General features: G+C 53.6%; 1 protein-coding gene across 3 annotated transcripts in view; it reads right to left on the bottom strand.

Moving 5' to 3' along the window:
* Positions 1–19,481, bottom strand: part of KDM4B (lysine demethylase 4B) — a 152,192-nt gene that overhangs the window by 51,675 nt on the left and 81,036 nt on the right. For all 3 annotated transcript variants that reach the window (XM_063109639.1, XM_063109640.1, XM_063109641.1), the window contains exons 7-9: positions 17,446–17,495; positions 12,701–12,804; positions 7,735–7,872 (exon numbers count right to left, since the gene is read on the bottom strand). In XM_063109639.1, the coding sequence (XP_062965709.1) occupies positions 7,735–7,872; positions 12,701–12,804; positions 17,446–17,495 (292 nt within the window). The remainder of the gene's footprint in view (positions 1–7,734; positions 7,873–12,700; positions 12,805–17,445; positions 17,496–19,481) is intronic.

Here is a 19,481-nt window from a genome sequence, read left to right as displayed (position 1 = left end):
GCACAAAAGCAGTTAAGTGCGCGGGGCTCCTGGCCATGCAAGTGGGCTTTAAATCTGTCTCGCTCTGTTTAATCTGCACTCAACTCTCCACCTGGCAGGTGGCCCCTGGACGCTGGAATCTGGGAGCTCCCCAGATAGACCCCTCGTCTGCTGGCATGCCAGGCTTCGCCTGGCACCACCCATGGCGGGACCATCCAGGGCCGCGTTCTGAGCTAATCTAACACAGCGTGCAGCCTTGTAGGACTAACTCAAGTTCAGACCAAGAAAGACTGGTGCATGCACATTCTATTTTCCTCGAGTGGAACAGGAGAATCTCTTTGATCTCCCCATTAGTAATTCCACTACAGAGCCTAACTGTTTGAGCAAGTGCCCAGGGAATTCTGGGAGAAATGGAACAGTGGCCTCTGGGGGCCACTCCAGCCGAGCCATGTACTGGACACGTGCCCAGGATGAGGCCACCACCCTAGGAGACACTCTTGAGATAGGGTGGCTGTCGTCTCCCAGACCCCTATAGGCTCCGGTTTCCAAGTGGGCGAGGGAAAGAGAGGAAGGGTAAGGGTGTGCAGGCCCAGCCTCCTGCTCACGTGACCTTGGTAAAGTCACTTCACCTCTCTGTCCTCATAAGGTCAGAAGGCCCAGAGTCAGCACTTTGTGGACGGCAAAAGCATCAGCCAAGCTTTAGAGACAGAAAGAAAGAGAGAAAGGGAGACAGGCAGACAGCGAATGTGACCAGCAAGGAGACGTCACAAGTGAGAAAAGGGACCTCCTGAAATAAAACAACCCCAGCAGGTTTCCCGAGTCACAGCCTCATGACGATGGGTGCACATGGCAATGCGTGTGGCTTGGTCAAGGGACACACTGGTTGCCCACTGTGGCCTCAGGGCCTTTGGGCCTGTGGGCTCTGCTCTCCCCCTCCCCCTGCCAGTTGCTGCCCGCCCTCCCAGGCACACAGCAGGTGCTCACACTAGCAACGCTGGGCTGGGCTGGGGTTGCGGGCACCCTCCCATGCTCCTCTCCTCTGTCCAACACTGCCTCGGCCCCACTCCTCTTGGCGGGGGAGGGAGGGAGGATGCCAGGCTCGAGGGCAGTGGGCTAGCCTTGCCACAGGGTCTTCTTCTCCTGTTTTATTTGGTTGTTTTTTTAACTCCTGTTCTAAAAACAAACCAACAAAACCATCACTAACAACACAGACCTTTCGCACTGACAGGATGCAGGGGGCTTACTGAACAAGCACCTAGGAATGGCCAAGACCACGCCTCCCCTGCCTGCAAAGCTACACTTCTCTGACTATAAAAAGAGGAGTTCATAGCCTTAAAAAAAAAGTTGCAAATAAAGACAAAAACGTATTGAGAAGTTAAGTGTATATTTTTTTTAAGGTATCCCAAATTCCACCACATAAAGCTAATATCCACTGATATTGGGGCAAATCTCCCCCAATTTGGGGACTGCAAGCACCCACAAAGATGGAATTACATATTCACAGTCCATAGCCTATTTTTCACTCAAAGTGTTGTGCCCATCTCTGCATGCCAATAAATACAGGGCAAAGCCCACGGAGCAAACCCACTTTCGTGGCTGCATAATATTCCGTTGATTCACCCCAGCCCTGGTCCTAGACACAAATTTTCCACTATTATAACTAACAAGGCAGCAGATATCCCTGTACATGAATACGCGGCACACGTGCTCCAGAGAAAGAACTGCCAGATCAACTGATGGCAGACGGCCTTCTAGAAATTCTAGAAAGGGTGCCTGCATTAGGCCCCCCAGCAGCCCATCTATGGGCCTGGGGCTCCATGACCTTGGTGCCCTGGGCCTCCCAATCTCATGGGTGAAGAACAACTTCATGGGTGTTGGACTTGCCCTATGTAACATGTGCTCAGATGTTTGTGGGATACAGAGAAGTCTGCCTGGTGGGCACAGCTTCCTCTTCTGACCTGCCCACACCCTTCTGCTTCCTCTGCAAAGTGCCTGAGCGTCTCTTTTACCCACTTTTTATACTGGGTTATTCTTCTCGATCTGGTAAGAACTGACCTGGGGGGTAGGATTTTTTCCTTCTAAGTTTGAGATAATTCATGTACCACACAATTCACCTATGTAAAGTGTACAATTCAATAGTTTTTAGCATATTCAGAGTCTTACAGCCATCACCACTACCCATAATTCCAGAACATTCCATCATCTCAAAAAGAAACCCTGTCCCCATCAGCAGTCACTCCCCAGCCCCTGGCAACCACAAATCCACTTTCTGTCTCTGTGGATTGGCCTGTTCTGGACATTTCATGTAAATGGAATCACACACTGTGTGGCCTTCTGTATTTGGCATCTGTCACTGAGTGTGATGTGTTCAGGGTCCATCCACGTGGTAGCGTGTGTCAGAGCCTCGTTCCTGTTCATGGCTGAATGGATGGTAGACTGTGGTCTGTTTCCTCCTGCCTGTCTTACTGTACAGTTTTGGACAACATGTGCTCTCCCTTATGCATCTTCTGCTAGTTGGTGGAAGAAGCTGGCAGGAACGTCCCTGTTCCCCACTCCTTGAGGATGTGAAAATCTCCTGCCTCAGCCCATCCCTGTCTCCATGGTCCCCTCCCATAGGGGTCCCAGCCTTGTCCCCTGAAGCCTCAGGGCCCCTTCAGGACTCTGGTGACCTCTGCTCAGCACTCTGCCTCGAGTCTGGAGGGCCAGAAACAAGGGTTTTCATCCCTGGCGCCGGGGTACTGTGGCCTGCGGGTCCAGAAACTGCAGCAGGCCCAAGACAAAGTCCTACGTGGTATTTCGCATCCACCTCCCCTTTGATGAGGGTGGGTTTTCGCAGGAGCTGCTGAGAGCTGGGTTTGAGGCTTTTTGCTGATGGAACCTCACTCCAGAGGAAATCACACTGCGGCTCCCTGCACCAGCTACAGCAGGCTCTCTCCCTGACAAGGGTAGGCCTTGGGGAGGGGTACTGCCCAGTCCCTGGGGTGCTCAGGCCTGCTGGCCTATGGCATCCGCCCCACCCAAGGACACAGGCTCCCTCCTGCTCTCTGATGAGCAGGCGCCCGCCCCACTCAGACCTGTGAGTGGGCACAGGGCAGGCATCTCTCTCCTCACCAATGGGTGTGATTAGCAAGTGGGCAAAGAACTTGCAGTTCTGAAGGGGGAAGTAAACTCCCGCAGCATTTATTCCTGAACAAGGGACAATTCTCACAGAGGAGACTACATCTATGCTGCACAGAGTCTCCGTTCCTATAAGCCTTTCCACCAGCCCAGCTTCCCCTCCGGAGAGGAGAAGCATGTGAAGTTAATGAAACTCAGACCCCCGAGGCCAGTCCGTCCTTGAGGTGGGGAACCTGCTAAGCGGGGCTGCTGTCACGGTTTCACAGCTCCGGTGATGCTTAATATCTGAGGTTCTTCAGGGACTTCAAATGCCATGCCTGGTGACCATAGCAAGTAAAACTACCCAGGGGCTAGGAAAAGGTGATGCACAGATGAGTGGTCCCAAATCTAATGCTGCAGGATGGGACCCCTGAGCGGGAGTCTGAACAGAAACTCGGAGTCTGAGCCTCTGAGCCTCACTGCCAGAGAGGCCACATCCACCCACTGCCCAGAGAGATCAAACATGAACATTCCACCACACCAGTGGTTCTCACAGGGGCTGATCCTGCCCCCGGGGGACACTTAGCCATGGCTGAGGATATTTGTGGGTGTCACGACTGAGGGGTGCTCCTAGCATGGGATGGGTGGAGGCCAGGGACACTGCTCAGCACCTGCAGTGCCCAGGATGGCCCCACCACAGAGGATGACCCAGCCCCAAGATCCATAGTGCCGAGGGCAAGAGACCTGGGGTTGGAACAAAGAGCCAGAGCATGAAGGACTGGGGACGCTCACCAAGCACATGCACTGTCCCATCCATGGTGCTCTCTCATCTTTCTCCATTTCATTCCTAAGACAGTTCTAAGAAGTGGCATCCCCTTGCATAGAGCAGAAGCTCAGGGTCAATGAAAGGTCGCCAGCCACAAGACAGCAGGACCAGGTCCGAGCACAGCAGGTGCCCTGGGGATGAGTGCGGACAGGAGTGACCAAGGTGGGACCATGCCTGTCCCCTCACCCCAACCCAGCTGGCTTCCCACCCACAGTGCAGGCTGGGCCAAGGCAGGGCTCAGGCAGCCACCAGCCTTCCTCCTACCCTCTGGGGGGCACTGACGGGGCCACCTGCCAGCTCAGCCTGATGTAGAGGAGAGGCAGGGGAGGGAGAACTCCATGCTGCCTCCTCTGGGTGGACAGGGCCAGGAGACGCTCCACCAAGGGCTCTGACCTTCCTAAACCTCCTGCTGCAGGGAAATCTTACCTCTCTGGGATTTTATGGCCAGGAGGACACTTGGAGACCTTCTGGCCTGGAGAGTCAGACCTGGGCCCCAGGGCCGGGCCCCTGCTCTGCTGTTAGGCAGTCAGGCATGTTCTGCAGGTGGGTAGGAGTTGCAGACACAGCATTCGGCCTGGCCTGCTGGGTGGCCAAAGCTACGCTTGGGCCAGTGCTCGCCTAGCACCCTGGCTTTGCCAGCTCAGAGGGGACAGACTTCCTCTGTAAGGGCCAAATAGCAAATACTTTGGCTTTGCGGACCAGGTGGTCTTGGGGAAACCACTCAACTCCGCCACCATGGGGCGAAAGCAGGCGCTGGCCACATTTTACCCAATGGGCGCAGCTCTGGCCCAACCCCACTTATTCACGAGCATGAAGTCTAGTTTCATATAATTGTCACAGATCATGTATTCTTCTTTAGATTTTTTCCCCCCAACCCTTTAAAAATGTGCAAGGTGTGTATGAAAACAGCCAGCCTGCCAGATTTGGCCCACGGGCCCTTGTCTGCAGACCCCTGAACATGAGGCCTGAATGTAAGAGTGCGGCTTTCATCTCGTAGCTCTTGAGCACAGAGAAGGAAAGAAAATGGAAAACGGGGGCTGGCGGGGTTCCTGGGAATCTGAAGAAGATAAGCAAACCAACAAGTGAAAAAGCCTCTAGAATCTAGGAAGTAGGCCTGGCCGATTAGCTCAGCTGGTCAGAGTGTGGTGCTGATAACACCGAGGTCAAGGGTTTGATCGCTGTACCAGCCAGCCACCAACAAACAAACAAAAACAACCTAGGACATGGAAATCCTCCTCCTTGGTTATTTTCAGATGAATGGGCTAAAAAGAAACTGGCCCAGAACCCAAGTGGGCTGGCAGAGCTCAGGCCAGCTGGCAAGATGCAGGCACAGGCGAGGCCTGGGCTTAGTCTACCCTTCCCTCAAATCTGGTCCCATCTGACCTGAACAGTTTCCCTGCCTTTTATGAGTCCTGCTTTCAATGCTCCCCAGTTTGTCATCTGTGAAGAGAGACACTCTAGCAGCCCTGTACCCTGCCTGGCTAGTTATGGGGGCAGCAAACCCTGCCAGCCCATGTCACCACCAAGGAGCCTGACAGCCAACACCCCAAGACAGCCAGGGACACCTCGCAGCTGACCGCGCTCCCTGGGCAAGCCCCCTTCACTGCCCAGCCCAGTAACCACACCAGGGTGCCTGAGCAGGGGCTAGGGTCGCTGGGGGGCTCTGAGAGGGAGCCTGGCACCTGGACGCCCGCCTGGAACCCCTGGCTTGTTCCAAGCACCGCGCACTGCTTGTTCAGTAATTTCACGCTACGCCGCCTAACAATGTAAGCGTGCAGGTCCAATCTAAGGCTGCACTCCCCAAATGTCACTTGTTTGTGAACACATGGCTGAACCCAAAATTGCTTTTAATATCTCGGCAGTCCCTGCTGGCCCCATGCAGTTTGGGCGCCAACAGCACCTCCAGGACAGGAGCAAGGCCTAGGGCTTACAACTCAATTTGCTGCAGGCCAGTCACAATGCAGGCAGGTTTCTCACCAGCCAAGGTGTCCCTGTGGCCATGCAGACACGCACAGCCACAAACTCTTTCACAAAAGCTATAGCCCTGAGATATTTAATTAGTCCTCTGGATCAAAAAGGGGAAATCTGGACTTCCAGATCTCTCTCTCTCTTTTTTTTTTTTTGTCTTTTTCGTGACTGGTACTCAGCCAGTGAGTGCACCGGCCATTCCTATATAGGATCCGAACCCGTGGTGGGAGCGTCGCTGCGCTCCCAGCGCTGCACTCTCCCGAGTGCGCCACGGGCTCGGCCCCAGATCTCTCTTTTTGAGCTAAGCTCAGAGTCTTCACTAAAGATAACCCCCACCAGGATTTTCTGAATTAAATCCCTGGAAAATCTCTCAAGTCTTCCTTGCTATGCAGCCGAGTTCCTTTTCTAAATTGCACCAAAATAGTGAAGCTAGAGAAATAATTAATTAGCAACATAAAGGTTAGCAACATTCATCCAGACCAGCGCTGTCCAGTAGTGTAATGTGAGCCACCCAGGGTTTTCATTTTTCTAGTAGCCACATTAAAAGAGTAAAAAAACCAGGTGAAATTCATTTTAATAACATATTTTTTTAACCCAATATATCCAAAATTATTATCAGTCTATGTTATCAAGATGAACAAATTATTTGCAAGATATTTCACGCGCTCTGCCACGGGCTGAGTCCTGGTTTTCACCAGATGTCACTTCCGTCCTCCCTCCCCAGGCACATTTTGAGGCTATCAGTGGCTGCTATCCTAGTGAGTGCAACTCCAGAGCCTCTTCTGTGAAAGTGTGAGGTCCAGAAAATGCTAGAGGACTGAAGGTCTGGCCCTGTCATTTCTCCTTCCCCTGCCAACACCTGGATCTGGGAATAATCCTAATGGCCCCTCCTGGCTGTGTCATCCTCCCCCACCTGTCTCTGAGGCTTGGAGTTCATAGCGCTGTCCACTGCCCCTGTCATTGGGACCTCCAAAGCTACCCTGGGCTCCAAAGGGAGCCAAGCGTGAGGCAAAGGCCGGGGCAAGTGGACATCTGGGTGCCACCTCGGCCACCCCCAGCAGCTCCTGCGGACTTCCCATCAAGTGGCCTCACAAGCCCTCCAAGTTGTCAATGAAAACCAGGTGGATGGGTGCACACAGAGTTAAGAGGAACTTGAGAACAAGTGCTCAGTTCAGATGTCAACTTTGTTGGCCAATAATCGGTCTCCTGAGACCAGGAATGACAAATTACCTGGAAAAAAAAATCAAATGCGTCTCCTCACCTTTCTTTAAGCTCCAGGGATTGCCAAGTCAACAAGAAGCCCCCAGGAGCTAAAGAATGGGGGGGGGTGGTCACACTGAACACAGGTCGTACGCTGCTGTGGAAGAGCCACAGGAAGGGACACAGGAGAAAGGGATGAAGGCGGATGCCCGAGTGGACTCCTGCCCAGCTCAGCTGCCCTCAGAGGACAAGTGTCAACCAACAGGAATAAAACCCCATCTTTAGGAGCACAGGCAATCAGAACATGTCCACAGGGCCAGCCAGGACAGAGAGAGACAATGGTGATAGCCGAGGACAGCCCCAATCCTAAGGTGAGAGCAGCCCAGGCTGCTGCGCCAGGCAGCTGGGGAGCAGGGCACGCAGGAGCCTGACCCAGGTCATACATGTCCACCCATCTACCCCACCTCCTGCACACTCTGCAAGGGAAGGAACATTCTGGGCACAAACTCTCTTGAGGATGCTAAAAACAGGCCCTGGTAAAGCATGCGGGCCCCAGGCGGAGCATAAATGGCCGCTGTACAAGCCGTGGGCCGTGGTCTGCAGAGGCAAGGAAGGGCCACCCCCCACTCCACTTAGACACTGTCACAGAGTCTGCGGGTTCTTACCTGAGTGGCCACTTTGCCGTAATCAATCCACCGCAGGGTAGCAAAATTGGTAGATTCTGCGCAGTTGAATCCGTGATTGAAGCCAGCATGGTAGCCATAGGGAAACGTGATCATGAATTCCCCAGCCTCCTGCGTGATCTGAGGAGGGAGAGGTGGGCAGGTGAGGGGTGAGCACAGCAGGAGGACGAGGGCTCAAGGACCTCCCAACAAGTGTCAAGGTGCCCCAACTATACAAGCCAGCAGAGCTCCACAAAGTCAAAGGTGGCTCTGGGGACTCAACGTGTGGGAACCCCAGGTCCACAGTTCTGCTGCAGCACCCAGCTCACCATGGCCCAGCCAGCTCTGTCCCCAGGTGACAGACAATAGCATCCTCCCGATGGTGAACTACAGCACAGAGACTGCTGAGTTCTACGATTCTGGGCCCTTTCCATTCCACACATTTGCAGTGAGGGATGGTGTCTCCTCCTCTGGAGGTGGCTGCCTCACACTCATGGCCACTGTGACATGTCCCAACACAGTTGGGGGCTGGTGGGGGGGTGGATGGTTCTGGCAGCAGCTGCAGAGTCCTCCGGGACCAGGAAGGGGAGTGCATGCAGGACCATGTCCTGTCTTGCGTGAGAGAGGGATGTACGACTCCATGCATAGAACGTGCCCGGAGGATGACCCAAGTGATGTCACCATCACAAGCACAGAATCCTTCCAGTGTATCCAAAGAATTGGGTCTGAGCAAGGTTAAAGAGACCAAAGACACACCAGCATGCAGGGAGGACAGGATGCCCTAGACTAGAGCTGGCAGGACCACCTGATGTTTCTAGACCAATTCCAGATGGTCTGGAGCACCAGGCTCTGGGGCGAGCCTGATGGGTGGGTTCCAAGATGAGACAGACCCACGGCCTGGAGGGAAAGGCAGGGGTGCCTACCAGGGCAGGGTGGCTGCAGCCTCCCTGGGGCAGTCTCCCCTCCCGGTGGAGGAGACGACCACACCAACTGCCCCATGCTGCTGCCGACAGCTGAGCCACCAACAGAGCACATCAAAGGATCGACAGCAAGTAACAGCTGCGATCATGCCCACTCACTGTGTCCCAGAACTCGGGCAAAGTGCTTCTCAGAGATGGGGCTGTGGGCCCAATTCACAGAGGTGGAAACTGAGGCTCATGGAGTGGAAGTGAGTCTCTCTGAACTCAGGTGGGCTCCTCTGTCTTTATTTAACATTCAGTAAAATGCATGACCACAGGTCGTTCAGAGTTCTGAGCATCAGGTACCTCCACCCAGCAACACAGCCCCCAACAGGAGCAGAACATTCCAGCACCTTAGGCAGTCCCCTCCCCAACCAGGAATGTGTGGGGGGGGTTTGTTTTATTTTGGTTTGTTTTGGTTTTATTTGTGGTTGGGTGGTATGGGGATCCGAATCCTTGACCTTGGCATTATAACCCCACGCTCCAACCATCTGAGCTAAGCAGGCAGTGGATGTGCTTTCTGTCACCACAGATGACGCTTCTCTCTGGAGGTTCACATGCAGAGTCACTCGCTGGTACTCCTGTGCCTGGGTTCTTTTGTTCAGCATGTTTTCAAGATTCGGTCCTGCCATTGTGTGCACCAATAGTTCGTTCCTTTTTGTGTAAATGGTGTTCGGTTGTGTGGATACATCACCGCTTACTTATCCCTTCTCCTGCTGATGGACATTTGTGCGGGTTCCGGTTAGGGATCTTGTGAAGACAGCTGTGATGTGTAGACACATCTTCATTTCTCTAAAGTAAATATGCACCATGGTAGTGCTGGGAAAACAAGGTGGGTGCTTAAGTTTCCAAGGAATTGCCAGGCGGTTTCCACGAGGGTCCCACATCCTGCAATCGCACCGGCCATGCACGGGGCTCTGGCTGCTCCCTCCACACCAGCACTCGGGGGGCATTGCTGTGACTTGTGCCACTCTGGTGTGCAGCGGTGGCGCCTGGTTTCGACCACCTTTCTCTGACTTCCAGATGTTCACACCGAGTTGTGCTGGTTCAGCTGTCCATTTCCTTTCAGAGTGTCTGTTCAAGCCTTTTACCCCTATTTATCGGGTTGTTCGTCTTTTTATTGTTGATCTGTAAGTTCTCAGGCCTGTTAGTTTTTATTTATTCCCCGAGAGAGCTGGGTAGAAATCACTGGATTCATTTAAGTAACCAACAAGAAGTCAAAGTCCAGGAAGGGGGAGTGGGTGGCAAGTGGGGGAGAAACCAGCCACAGCATCGAAAATCCATCAAAACTGACACAGCTCGGCGAAAAGCCAGTCCTTAAGAATGCTACGATATTTTTCTTTGCAAATAATTAATTGCACCAATCAGGGGAAGTCAGTGTGCATTAAATTATATTTTTAAATCCCGGTCCAAGTGACAGCTGCACACAGTGAAACCAGAAGCACAACCGGAAATGGGGACGGAGAGAAAACACATGCGTGTCCCCAAACCCCCAGCCACGGCCGTCCATGGCACAGGTTCCCTGCACCAGCTACTGCCCACTTCCCTTGGAGCTCTCAGAAATGCAGGAAGGGACAAATAAATGAAGATTCGGGGGTTTTCTTTTGGAGGCTGGCTGGTACCAGGAACCAAACCCTCGACCTTGGTGTTACAAGGCTGCACTCTAACCAACTGAGCTAACCGGCCAGCATTGGGGCTTTTAAAAAAAATGCAATTACTGACTTTACCCTATTTGAACTGACCCCAGAAAGCCCTCGCTTGCTCGTTCTCTGAGGCCAGGTTGGTCACGTCTCTTTTCTCTGCCAGGCCCATCCCTGGAGTGGCAGAGAACCCCTTAACATGCGCTGAGAGTTGTCAGACTGAGCACCTCCTAGGGATGCAGCTAGGCCCTCACAATGCCAAGTTCAAAACCCCAGCTGTGGAGGGGGGTAGCAGCAGGGAGCCAGGCTCGAGGGACATTAGGGCCTAATCCACCCTGCCCAACCTTCCCAATAAGCCAAGGCCCAGAACAGAAGATGCGCTGGGTTAGGATGACAAGAAGATTATGTTTCTGTCAGGAAACCTACATCCTGGCAGCTTCATTTCAAGCCCACAGTGTCTGTCCTCTGTGTCACCTCTGTCAACATTACCCAACAATAAATGAGAAGGCGTTTGGGATGATGGATAGGCCGCGCGGCACAGTAATCAGTAGTGAAGGGACACCGGCCCCCAACGCCAGTCATGGAGAAAGTCCGGAATTCAGTCTCTTCTGCGAGCTCTTGCAGAATAAATGAGGAAGTCAATGGCAGATTACAGAAATACACACTTTTAATTATTAAAAAGCTCAGCTATTGATCTGCTTTTCCTTCTAGAAGTAAATACCATTACAAAGATTTATAAGTAGAGTGCGGGGAGTCACTCGTTTGAAGGCTGCCAGGAATTCAGATGAGGGGATCCACGCCACACTCTGAAAGGGACATTCATCTCATTGCTTCAGAAGGGCTGGAATGCTGTCCCCAGCCAGCGGCACAGGGACTGCTCCCTGCCATCCAGACCATGGCCCGCAAGCCTGAGGAAACACTGCCAGCCAGAGCCTCCTGGGCTGTGCGTGGCATCTGAGCCAGGCTTGCTGGCGAGGCACCTCTGGTTGAGGCTCTCAGGTACTTTGTACACAAACTGCACTGCCACAAAAACAGTGACTGGGGGGGGAAGGAGGATGCCCGCCAGTGGACTCCATTGACGGGCATCTCACTTTGGAGAATGTTCTCAACAAACTGGCCGGAAAATCAGTTCTTCTCAGTTCTGCGATCGACGCTGTGCTCTGTCTGCGATCTTCCTGGTAATGAATGATACTTGCACCAGAAGACAGAGCAGGGAAGAGGGGAAAATGGAAACCTGCATTTCTCAGAGCAAAATCTTCTGCCAGCTGATGAACACCAGCGATGGTGGGAATTGCCTCCTGGCTGTGGTAACAGAAAGAATGAGCCCCCATCCACGAGCTAATGCTGCAGGTGGTTTGATTGAAATGTCAGAAGCAATTTCCAACTTGCTGACACCTGACGTCGAGACTGAGGAGCGAGGGTCTCATCACTGAACTCACTCCTGGGCCTGACAAATTGTTCTTCGTGGGGAACCTTCAAATGCTAGATCCCAGGAGGGTTCTCCTGTCCCGCCCAGCTCTCAGTACTATGGCCCAGAGTCTGCAAGGGCCTGCCTAGGAGGCTGCAGGCACATGCCTCTGGCCTAGACCTTCCTGTCCATGGAGGCTTGTCCCCAGGGAAGGACATGCCTGGAGTGGACCCCTAGCTGAGCTGGACCCTGAGCATAGAGCTGGCCCCTGGGCCAGGTGCACCCATGAGTCCCACCAAGGGACACTCAAGTGCCTAGATTTGCAAACCTGAGGTATCTGTCAATCTAGGTACGGGGTGGTACCCGACATGCGCCCCAGGGCCAGTGGGCTTGTCTGCAAACCAGCTTCCCCGTCCTCAGATCTCACTCATCACAGCCTTCCACAAGGATGAGCGGAGCAGCCTCTGGAGCAGTCAATCGAATGAGTTCACAGGCTGTGCAGTGGGGGAGAGCCAGATATTCACTTCTAAACAGGTATGCGCTCTCTCAAAGGCCATCTGACATGGGCTGCGGGATGATGGTGCGGCCCAGTTGCCTGCACCCAGAGGTAGAGAGTTCCCACTAGGGAGGTGGTGGGGGGCCCTGACCCTCTGGGTGTTTGGTGGCTTCCCAGTAAGTCAGCAAGAGCTGCACCTGTGCCCCCACCGCAGACCCAGCAGAGGGGCCCAGGGTGGCCATGGCAGCAGAGGTTCTAGTTTGGTTCAGGAGAGCAGGAGAGGAAAAGCAGAGACTTGCCGGGCTCCTACTCTTCCCTGTCACTCCCACTCCTACCACACAAGAGTCAGGGGCTAACTCTCCAGCCCACACATCATCCCTTCGTCTGCCACTGTTCTAGCACCTTCTCCAGGGTTAAGAAGCCTGTCTCCTGGGCCCCGGAGCCCCATCCAAAGCCCTGTACGCACCCGGCTGAAGGGGATCCCATACTTCTTCAGGATGATGGGTGAGATGAGGGTCATCTTGTGCCGCAGGAAGGCGTCACAGCCCTGCGAGCTCCCGGGGAAGAAGCCTAGAGCAGAAGAGATGAGCATCAGTCTGACAGCCAGGCTGGGCCAGGGCCAGAGCAGCTCCTTCCTTGGGGAGCGGGTGCATCAAGGCCGGAAACACAGCAGGGCCCAGCTGGACCCGCAGTTGGGTCTGAGGGAGAGAAATGCATGGGACCCATCACCAGGCACTGTGGGCCCTGCTGGGGACATTTTCCAGCCTTTGTTCAATGAACCGGTCAGCAAATGCCCTGACATGTCTGCCCAGCAGTGAGGGCAGCCAAGAGCAGCCAGAGCCTCCTCACAATGGGAAGGAGCAGGGTCTCTTGTGCCACTAGGTGCCAGCCCACAGCACACACTCAGATCCCACACACGGCACAGGGCATCCCCCTGCTCAGATCCCCACCCTCTACACAGAGCACAACCCTGGGAGAAAAGACCTGATGTGACCACTCGGCTTTCCTCCAGGAGCTGATATGCTAGAGCCAGACAGGCCAGGAATGGTGGAAAGTGAGCCAGGCCTCCACCCCAGGTACCTTCCTTCAAAGCCACAATGACAAGGAAGTGAGGCAGCCCCGGTAGAGACGGACTCCGCCCACCCCTGCTGCAATCACTTCCCACGCGCACACCACAGGTGTCCCCACTGTCCCTGGACAAGTGAGGAAACCAAGGCCCGCCCCGGCCTGCTGTCAGAGCCCACAAACTCACTGTCTGTCATGCTTGTCAGTGCATGACACGAGGCAGTCAGATTCACTTTGCCGATGCTCTGTCCTCTGAGCGCACTATGTAACTGATTTAAAACGCATGTGAAAATGTCAGGCATTAGAAAGTCAGTGCTCCTTGCTGCAAAGCTGCTTTTAACCAGCACAGTTCAGGGGTGCTTCCAAATCGCTCATTAGCCGAAACTCAACTCAAATACACACGCATTTCATGGTAACAGCAAAGCAAATCCAAGTCCCAGTTACCCTACCAGGGACACCAGGGCTGGCACGAGGGAGACCAACACCCCTGGTGGGAGCGGTCCTGTTGCTGACGGGACTTTTCTGGAGTAGACACCCTGAGTGCTCTCATGGCTCAGCCATGTCCCCCAGGAACCAGCTCTGCAGGAACCGGATGGGGCTCTGAGCCTGGAGAGGTGGTGCAGGGGTACCTGTCACTAGCACTCCCTGCTCTTCTACTCACTGTGCCATGACAACCAGCTGGAAGCCAGCCTCAGCACCCAGGCAGGATGAAGAGCCCCAGGAGGCAGGAAGGCAGGGGAACAGGTATGCACTAGGCAGGGACAGACCTGGGTTCACCCCAGCTCCCCTCATGCTAACTGCAGGGTGCAGTGGCTGCTCACCACAGCACTGGCCAACCTATCCCCAGGTCACACCTGCATCCCTACCATGTGTCACACCGGGCAGAAGAGAAGGGCTGCCTGCTGTGTGCACTAAGCGAGGTGTGGGATGTGTCACATCTGCAGCATAGCAGCGCTCACAAGCATCCGCTTCCTGCCAGAGCTGACCCGCAGCCACAACCAGCCTGTGGACTCTTCTGGAAGCCCTCCCTAAACCTTGGCCTAGGACACCGCACATGCCGGGGAAGTAGAGCAGAGGCTTGCACGTGCTCGGTGCTGGCAGGAGGCACTACACCACACAGACACGATGGCAATGTTCTGGAAAGTACGAGGTATGACTGGATCCACAACTTTCCCTGTACTAAAAGCATTTCAATTAGAATTATGACTGCCTGCCACCCAGCCCGCCAGCCTCTCCGCAGTTCCTCTTTTTAATGCACGGTTTAAGTGGCTCTCATTAAAGCTCTAATAAAGGCGCACATTTTAAGTGATTAGCACCGATAACGTGCCAACATATTAATGTGCTCTCCGTGGGTGCCACGACTCTCCCAGCGAGCCCATTTCAAGTGCAACTATTCATTTTCCATATTAATCACAAACCCATCCCACCCATCTCAGTGATGGGGTCCATGACGCATTCCCCCGAAGAAAGTTTGTAAGGGACACCTGGGATGAAAGTGACTTGCTCTCCCTGGAACCACCCGTCCTTCTGTCCTTCCGAGGCTCATTGCCCACAGGGGAGGCAGGGCCCCAAGCTGAGGCTGCAGAGGAGCCAGGCGGCCTGCCCCCAATGCTACATCCCACGCATCCTGCCTCAGTTACTGTGCATCCTCAGGTTAACAGAGAGCCACTTCCCCAAGTTCTGGGTAGCTGCTCCCTGCCGCTCAGGAGTGACTTAATGAACCCATGTTTTCCAAGAACCTATGTGAAATCACCCACAGCAGGGAAGCCCACGCAGAACTTGCTCCTCACTTGCCACCCTTTCCTGCCAGCCCCAGTCCCTGAGCCTCCTGCACACACCAAACCAGCAAGCTGGCCCTGTGGGTCCCCAAGCTTCCTGCATACACATCGGGCGACACTTAAGATCCAGTCACCAGAGTACACCTGAGCTGACTGCTCTGTGATGCTTTTCTACTGTGGCTTTATAGATGTGGTCAGCTGAAAAATGGCCCCCCCAGGTGCCCACATCCTAACTGCTAGAACCTGTCAATATCACCTGACACAGTGAAGGGGACTCTGCAGATGGGATGAAGTTAAGGACCTTGAGATGGGCGATCATCCTGGGTTATCTGTGGGGGCCAATGTCCTCACAGGGTCCTCATAAGAGGGAGGCAGGAGGGTCAGAGGCAGAGAGACTGGAAGATACTGTGCTGCTGGCTTTGCAGATGGAGGAAAAGGCCATGCACTGAGGGCTGCAGGCACCTCTAGAAGCTGGGAAAGGAAGACATGGGTCCTCCTCTGGAGCCTCCAGGAGGGACCAGCCCTGCCCACACCTTGACTTTAGTCCCTTAAGGTTCATTTTGACTTGTGACCTCCGGAACCATGACAGAATAAACCTGTGTTGTTTTAGGCCACTAACTTTGTGGTCATTTATTACAATGGCACCAGAAAACTAATACAATGGGGTAAACGTTTTCAACTTATATTTTAAAATTAAAATTAGTATTTGAAATTTGTATTTACTTTTTAAAAATATAAAGTTTTGATTGTTTTGTTTCGGTGGCTGTCCAGTAAGAGGATCTGAACCCTTGACCTTGGTGTTATAACACCCTGCTCTAACCAACTGAGTTAAGCAGCCAGCCCAAAAAATACAATTTAAAAAAAATTGTTTTAATTTGGCTTTTATTTTAGAGCTTTATACATAAGTGGAAAAAAAAATATGTAAGTGAAATGGACCTTTGCTGTGGACAACCTGTAACTATACAAGTTCTATGAGAAGAATGCTCCTGAGACCAGGGTTTGGCCCTTCCCACAGAACTGGGTCCAAGTTTCCAACAGAAATGCTCAAATTAAAACAGCAAAGCACGACCCAGAAGGCAGATTGTGTGCGGGGCTGGGAGAGGGCATCTACTAGCAAGACTCCCTTCCATTCTCCATGGATCTGTGGCGCTCGTGATTGGTAAATATTTGCTGAAGAGCAGCTCCTGGGGCAGCCTCTGGGACAAGAGACCCCTTTTTTTCCAGAAAGACTGACTGTTCCCATTTCCAAAGTTAAATAGCCAGTGGGAAAAGGAAAGAGAGCCTGTGGTGGGCGTTCTACAGGTCAAAGGTGAGGAGGGGACAGAGAACAGCCTGGGCAGTCAGGGGAGCCTGCGCTAGAGCTGAGTGGGGGGTTCTGGAAAAGCCCTTGGCTGCCTCAGGAATGCAAGGGCACCTGGAGCTGTTGCTGTGAGGGGCCGGATGATTGGACAGCCTCTGTCAGTCCTGGCAGAGTGACTCCTGGAACAACAGGTCCTCGCTGTCCTGCCTGACACAGAGGCCACTGCGCCTTGCCAGCACAGTGTGGCTGTGTTTAAGGGCAGGCTCTTGAGCTGAGAGAACGAGGGAGAGGCCATTTTAACCAGTGTGTCTTTTCATGTCTTGCCAGGCACTTCTAAGCCACCTGATGCCATGAAATCTGGGCTTCTGTTGGGATCCCGCTCCCTCCACCTGCCCAGGTGCCTCTGGGCGTCTGGCTTGTTTCTGAGCATCCCACAACCTGAGGTTCTGCCATTACCTCCTGTGGCGAGCAACCCCCTGTTCACAAACACTGCCTGGCACCCTCTCTGACAACCCCCTCAGCCCTAAGAGCCCCCAGACAGGGTCTGGATGCAGGTCAATGGCATCAAAAGCAAGGACACTTGCTGAGGGCACCTAGGCCAGCCAGGTCCCAGCAGCACAGGACAGATGTCCTTGTGGTCCCTGCACCATCTCCTGACGCAGGTGACAGAACTGCCGGACAGCCTGCCTTCTTTCCTAGATGGAACAAGAAAAGGGCCCCACATGGTGCCCGGAGCTGGGAGGGAAGTAAGAGGCCACCCAGGCCAGCTTCCAGGGTCCCGCAGCAGGTCCGACAACTTTGTTCTAAGATACCAGAAAGCAGGAGCGCATAGAGCAACCGCATCCTGCACAGAATTCATGCAGAACAACCACGCAGCAAAGGATCCCACTGCCTGGGCAAAAAGAAATGGGAAACAGGACAGCAACGTCTCAAAGAGCACCACAGCTCCCCAAACCAGAACCCAAACTGCAGCAGAACCCGAGCTGGGCACCAGCTGCTCTCCCAGGCCTGCCCAGCTCCCAGCTCCCAGGTCCCAGGTCCCAGGGGCTCACAGGCGCAGACACCTACCGATCGCCAGCCGCTCCAGCCGCTTGCCGTGCTCTGGTGGGATGGCGTACCTACGAGAGAATGGAGGCAGGTCACAGGTGAGATCGCGTGCTGACACTCATGTGGGCGTCCCTGGGGCGAGCACAACCTCGGGGAGGCCCAGATGATGCTCAGGGCAGAAGTGAACTGCACTGGTGGTCAGCATTGCAAGGAGGTGGGTGGCAGCGGGAGGGGGCTGGCAGGCCACACTTCCCGGAGGAAGTAGGAGGGCAGGCTGGAGGAGCGAGGAGAGGGCCACGGACCCGGTGGCTTGTGACAGCATTCTCAGAAGGCCAGCAGTGGAGACATTCCCAGTTAAGTGGCACTAAACCTCGATGAGGCTAAAAAAGCAAAAAATACAATAAAAAGCAGTGGGTTGGACTTGCAGGTGGGGGCACTCCCAGAATCTAGAATAGGAAGAATCTCAGCCTCCCTTTGACGCCGGCCTGTTCCCCAGGCTGTTCCATCCATTTCCCTGCCACAGGAGCCAACAGGGAAAAGAAGCTTCAAGAAGGAGAAACATTTCATTTGTCACCCACTTCGTAAATTTCATTTTTACACATTTTACATTGGAAAGATCATGAGGCTCCAACATCAATAAGAAGGATGTAAGGGGCAAGTCTGCAAACAGACTCAGTGGGAGTGACATGCTATTAAGGCTGTGCACGGAAGCTGGCAGTACTGCAAGCCGTGACTCTTCTTGGCACACACCAATGGAAGCTACAGCCTGGGGGGCCGAGGAGCCCCGACCCAGCTGATGTGCAAGCCCAGCCCATCCCCGAGGACTCAAGCAAAATAGGAACCTCAGCTTCCAAGTGAAGGTGAGCAGACCAGGGCCTCGGGTCCTTCAGGACACAGAGAGCTGAGTGCCCGAGGAGCATTCAGAGGAAGAGAGGGAGGGCAGTCAGAGCTCCGTCCTTGCAGGATGCCCAGTCCCGCCTGCCTCCTGATGTCTGGGAGCAACGCCAGCATAAGGGTTCTCCACCTGGGTGATCCTGCCCCCAGGGAAACACTGGCAAAGTCTGGGGACGTTTGTGGTTGTCACAACTGGGGGGTGCTCCTGGCATGGAGTGGGTAGAGGCCAGGGACGCTGCACAGCATCTGCAGTGCCCAGGGTGGCCCCACACAGAGCATGACCCGGCCCCATGTCCACAGGGCTGAGGAAACCTTGCTCTGGAATAACAACTCCAACATCTCTCATTCTAGAACAAGTCAAGTCTGCTTAGAGAATACATAACATGGCCTCTCCCTCCAACTCTTACAGTGCAGGAAGCAAGACAAGGAAAAAATGTAAAAAAACAAAGTATTGCCCAGGCTCTGCAGTTGTTGAAGCCCATTCTGATCAAGAGGTTTATTTTTTAATAAAATAAAAAGGGGGTGGGGTGGGTGATAAGGCAAACATCATGGACATCATGTAATCTCTAATCTAACAGGATGCAAATAATTAATTTGGGGGCAGGCTCTCAGGGCCCCTGACCAAGGCAACCTAAGCACCTTCAACTCTGCTGTCCTCAGAGAATTTTCCATTGTCTGAACAAAGTTGAGGTTATTCTTTTTTAAATGGCCTTTTATCATTTACACAAAGATGATAAAAATTAATCCCAATCCAAAGCAGCTTTGTGGGATTAATGTCCCATTCCCCACCCCACCCCCCCACCCCACCAACAGGGAAATGAGACATTCCATTCCTTCTGGGAAGATGCCGGAGGACTGGAAGGAACTAATTTACGGCTGCAAGGCTGTGATGATTAATGCAATATCCCCAGTCTACAATGCTGCTTTCACTTAATTACCGCCTGTAATTGGGAGTTGTAAAGATAAGATTAATTGAATCTGGTGGATGTTAAAAGTTTAATACATTGGAACGTGGCTCCTCTGTTATCAGAAAGTACAGACTGCAGGACGCCAGCCGAGTGTTCCGAAGAGCAGCCCCTGGAGAGATTAAAAAGGACTCTCGGACAGGAAGCTGGACGGACACGGAGACTTTTGGACTGTGCGACTGTCAGTGCCCAAGAGCA

The sequence above is a fragment of the Cynocephalus volans genome, chromosome 10, assembly GCF_027409185.1.
Source record: "Cynocephalus volans isolate mCynVol1 chromosome 10, mCynVol1.pri, whole genome shotgun sequence".
NCBI classification, from domain to species: domain Eukaryota; kingdom Metazoa; phylum Chordata; class Mammalia; order Dermoptera; family Cynocephalidae; genus Cynocephalus; species Cynocephalus volans.
This window is presented reverse-complemented; position numbering and strand designations above follow the sequence as displayed.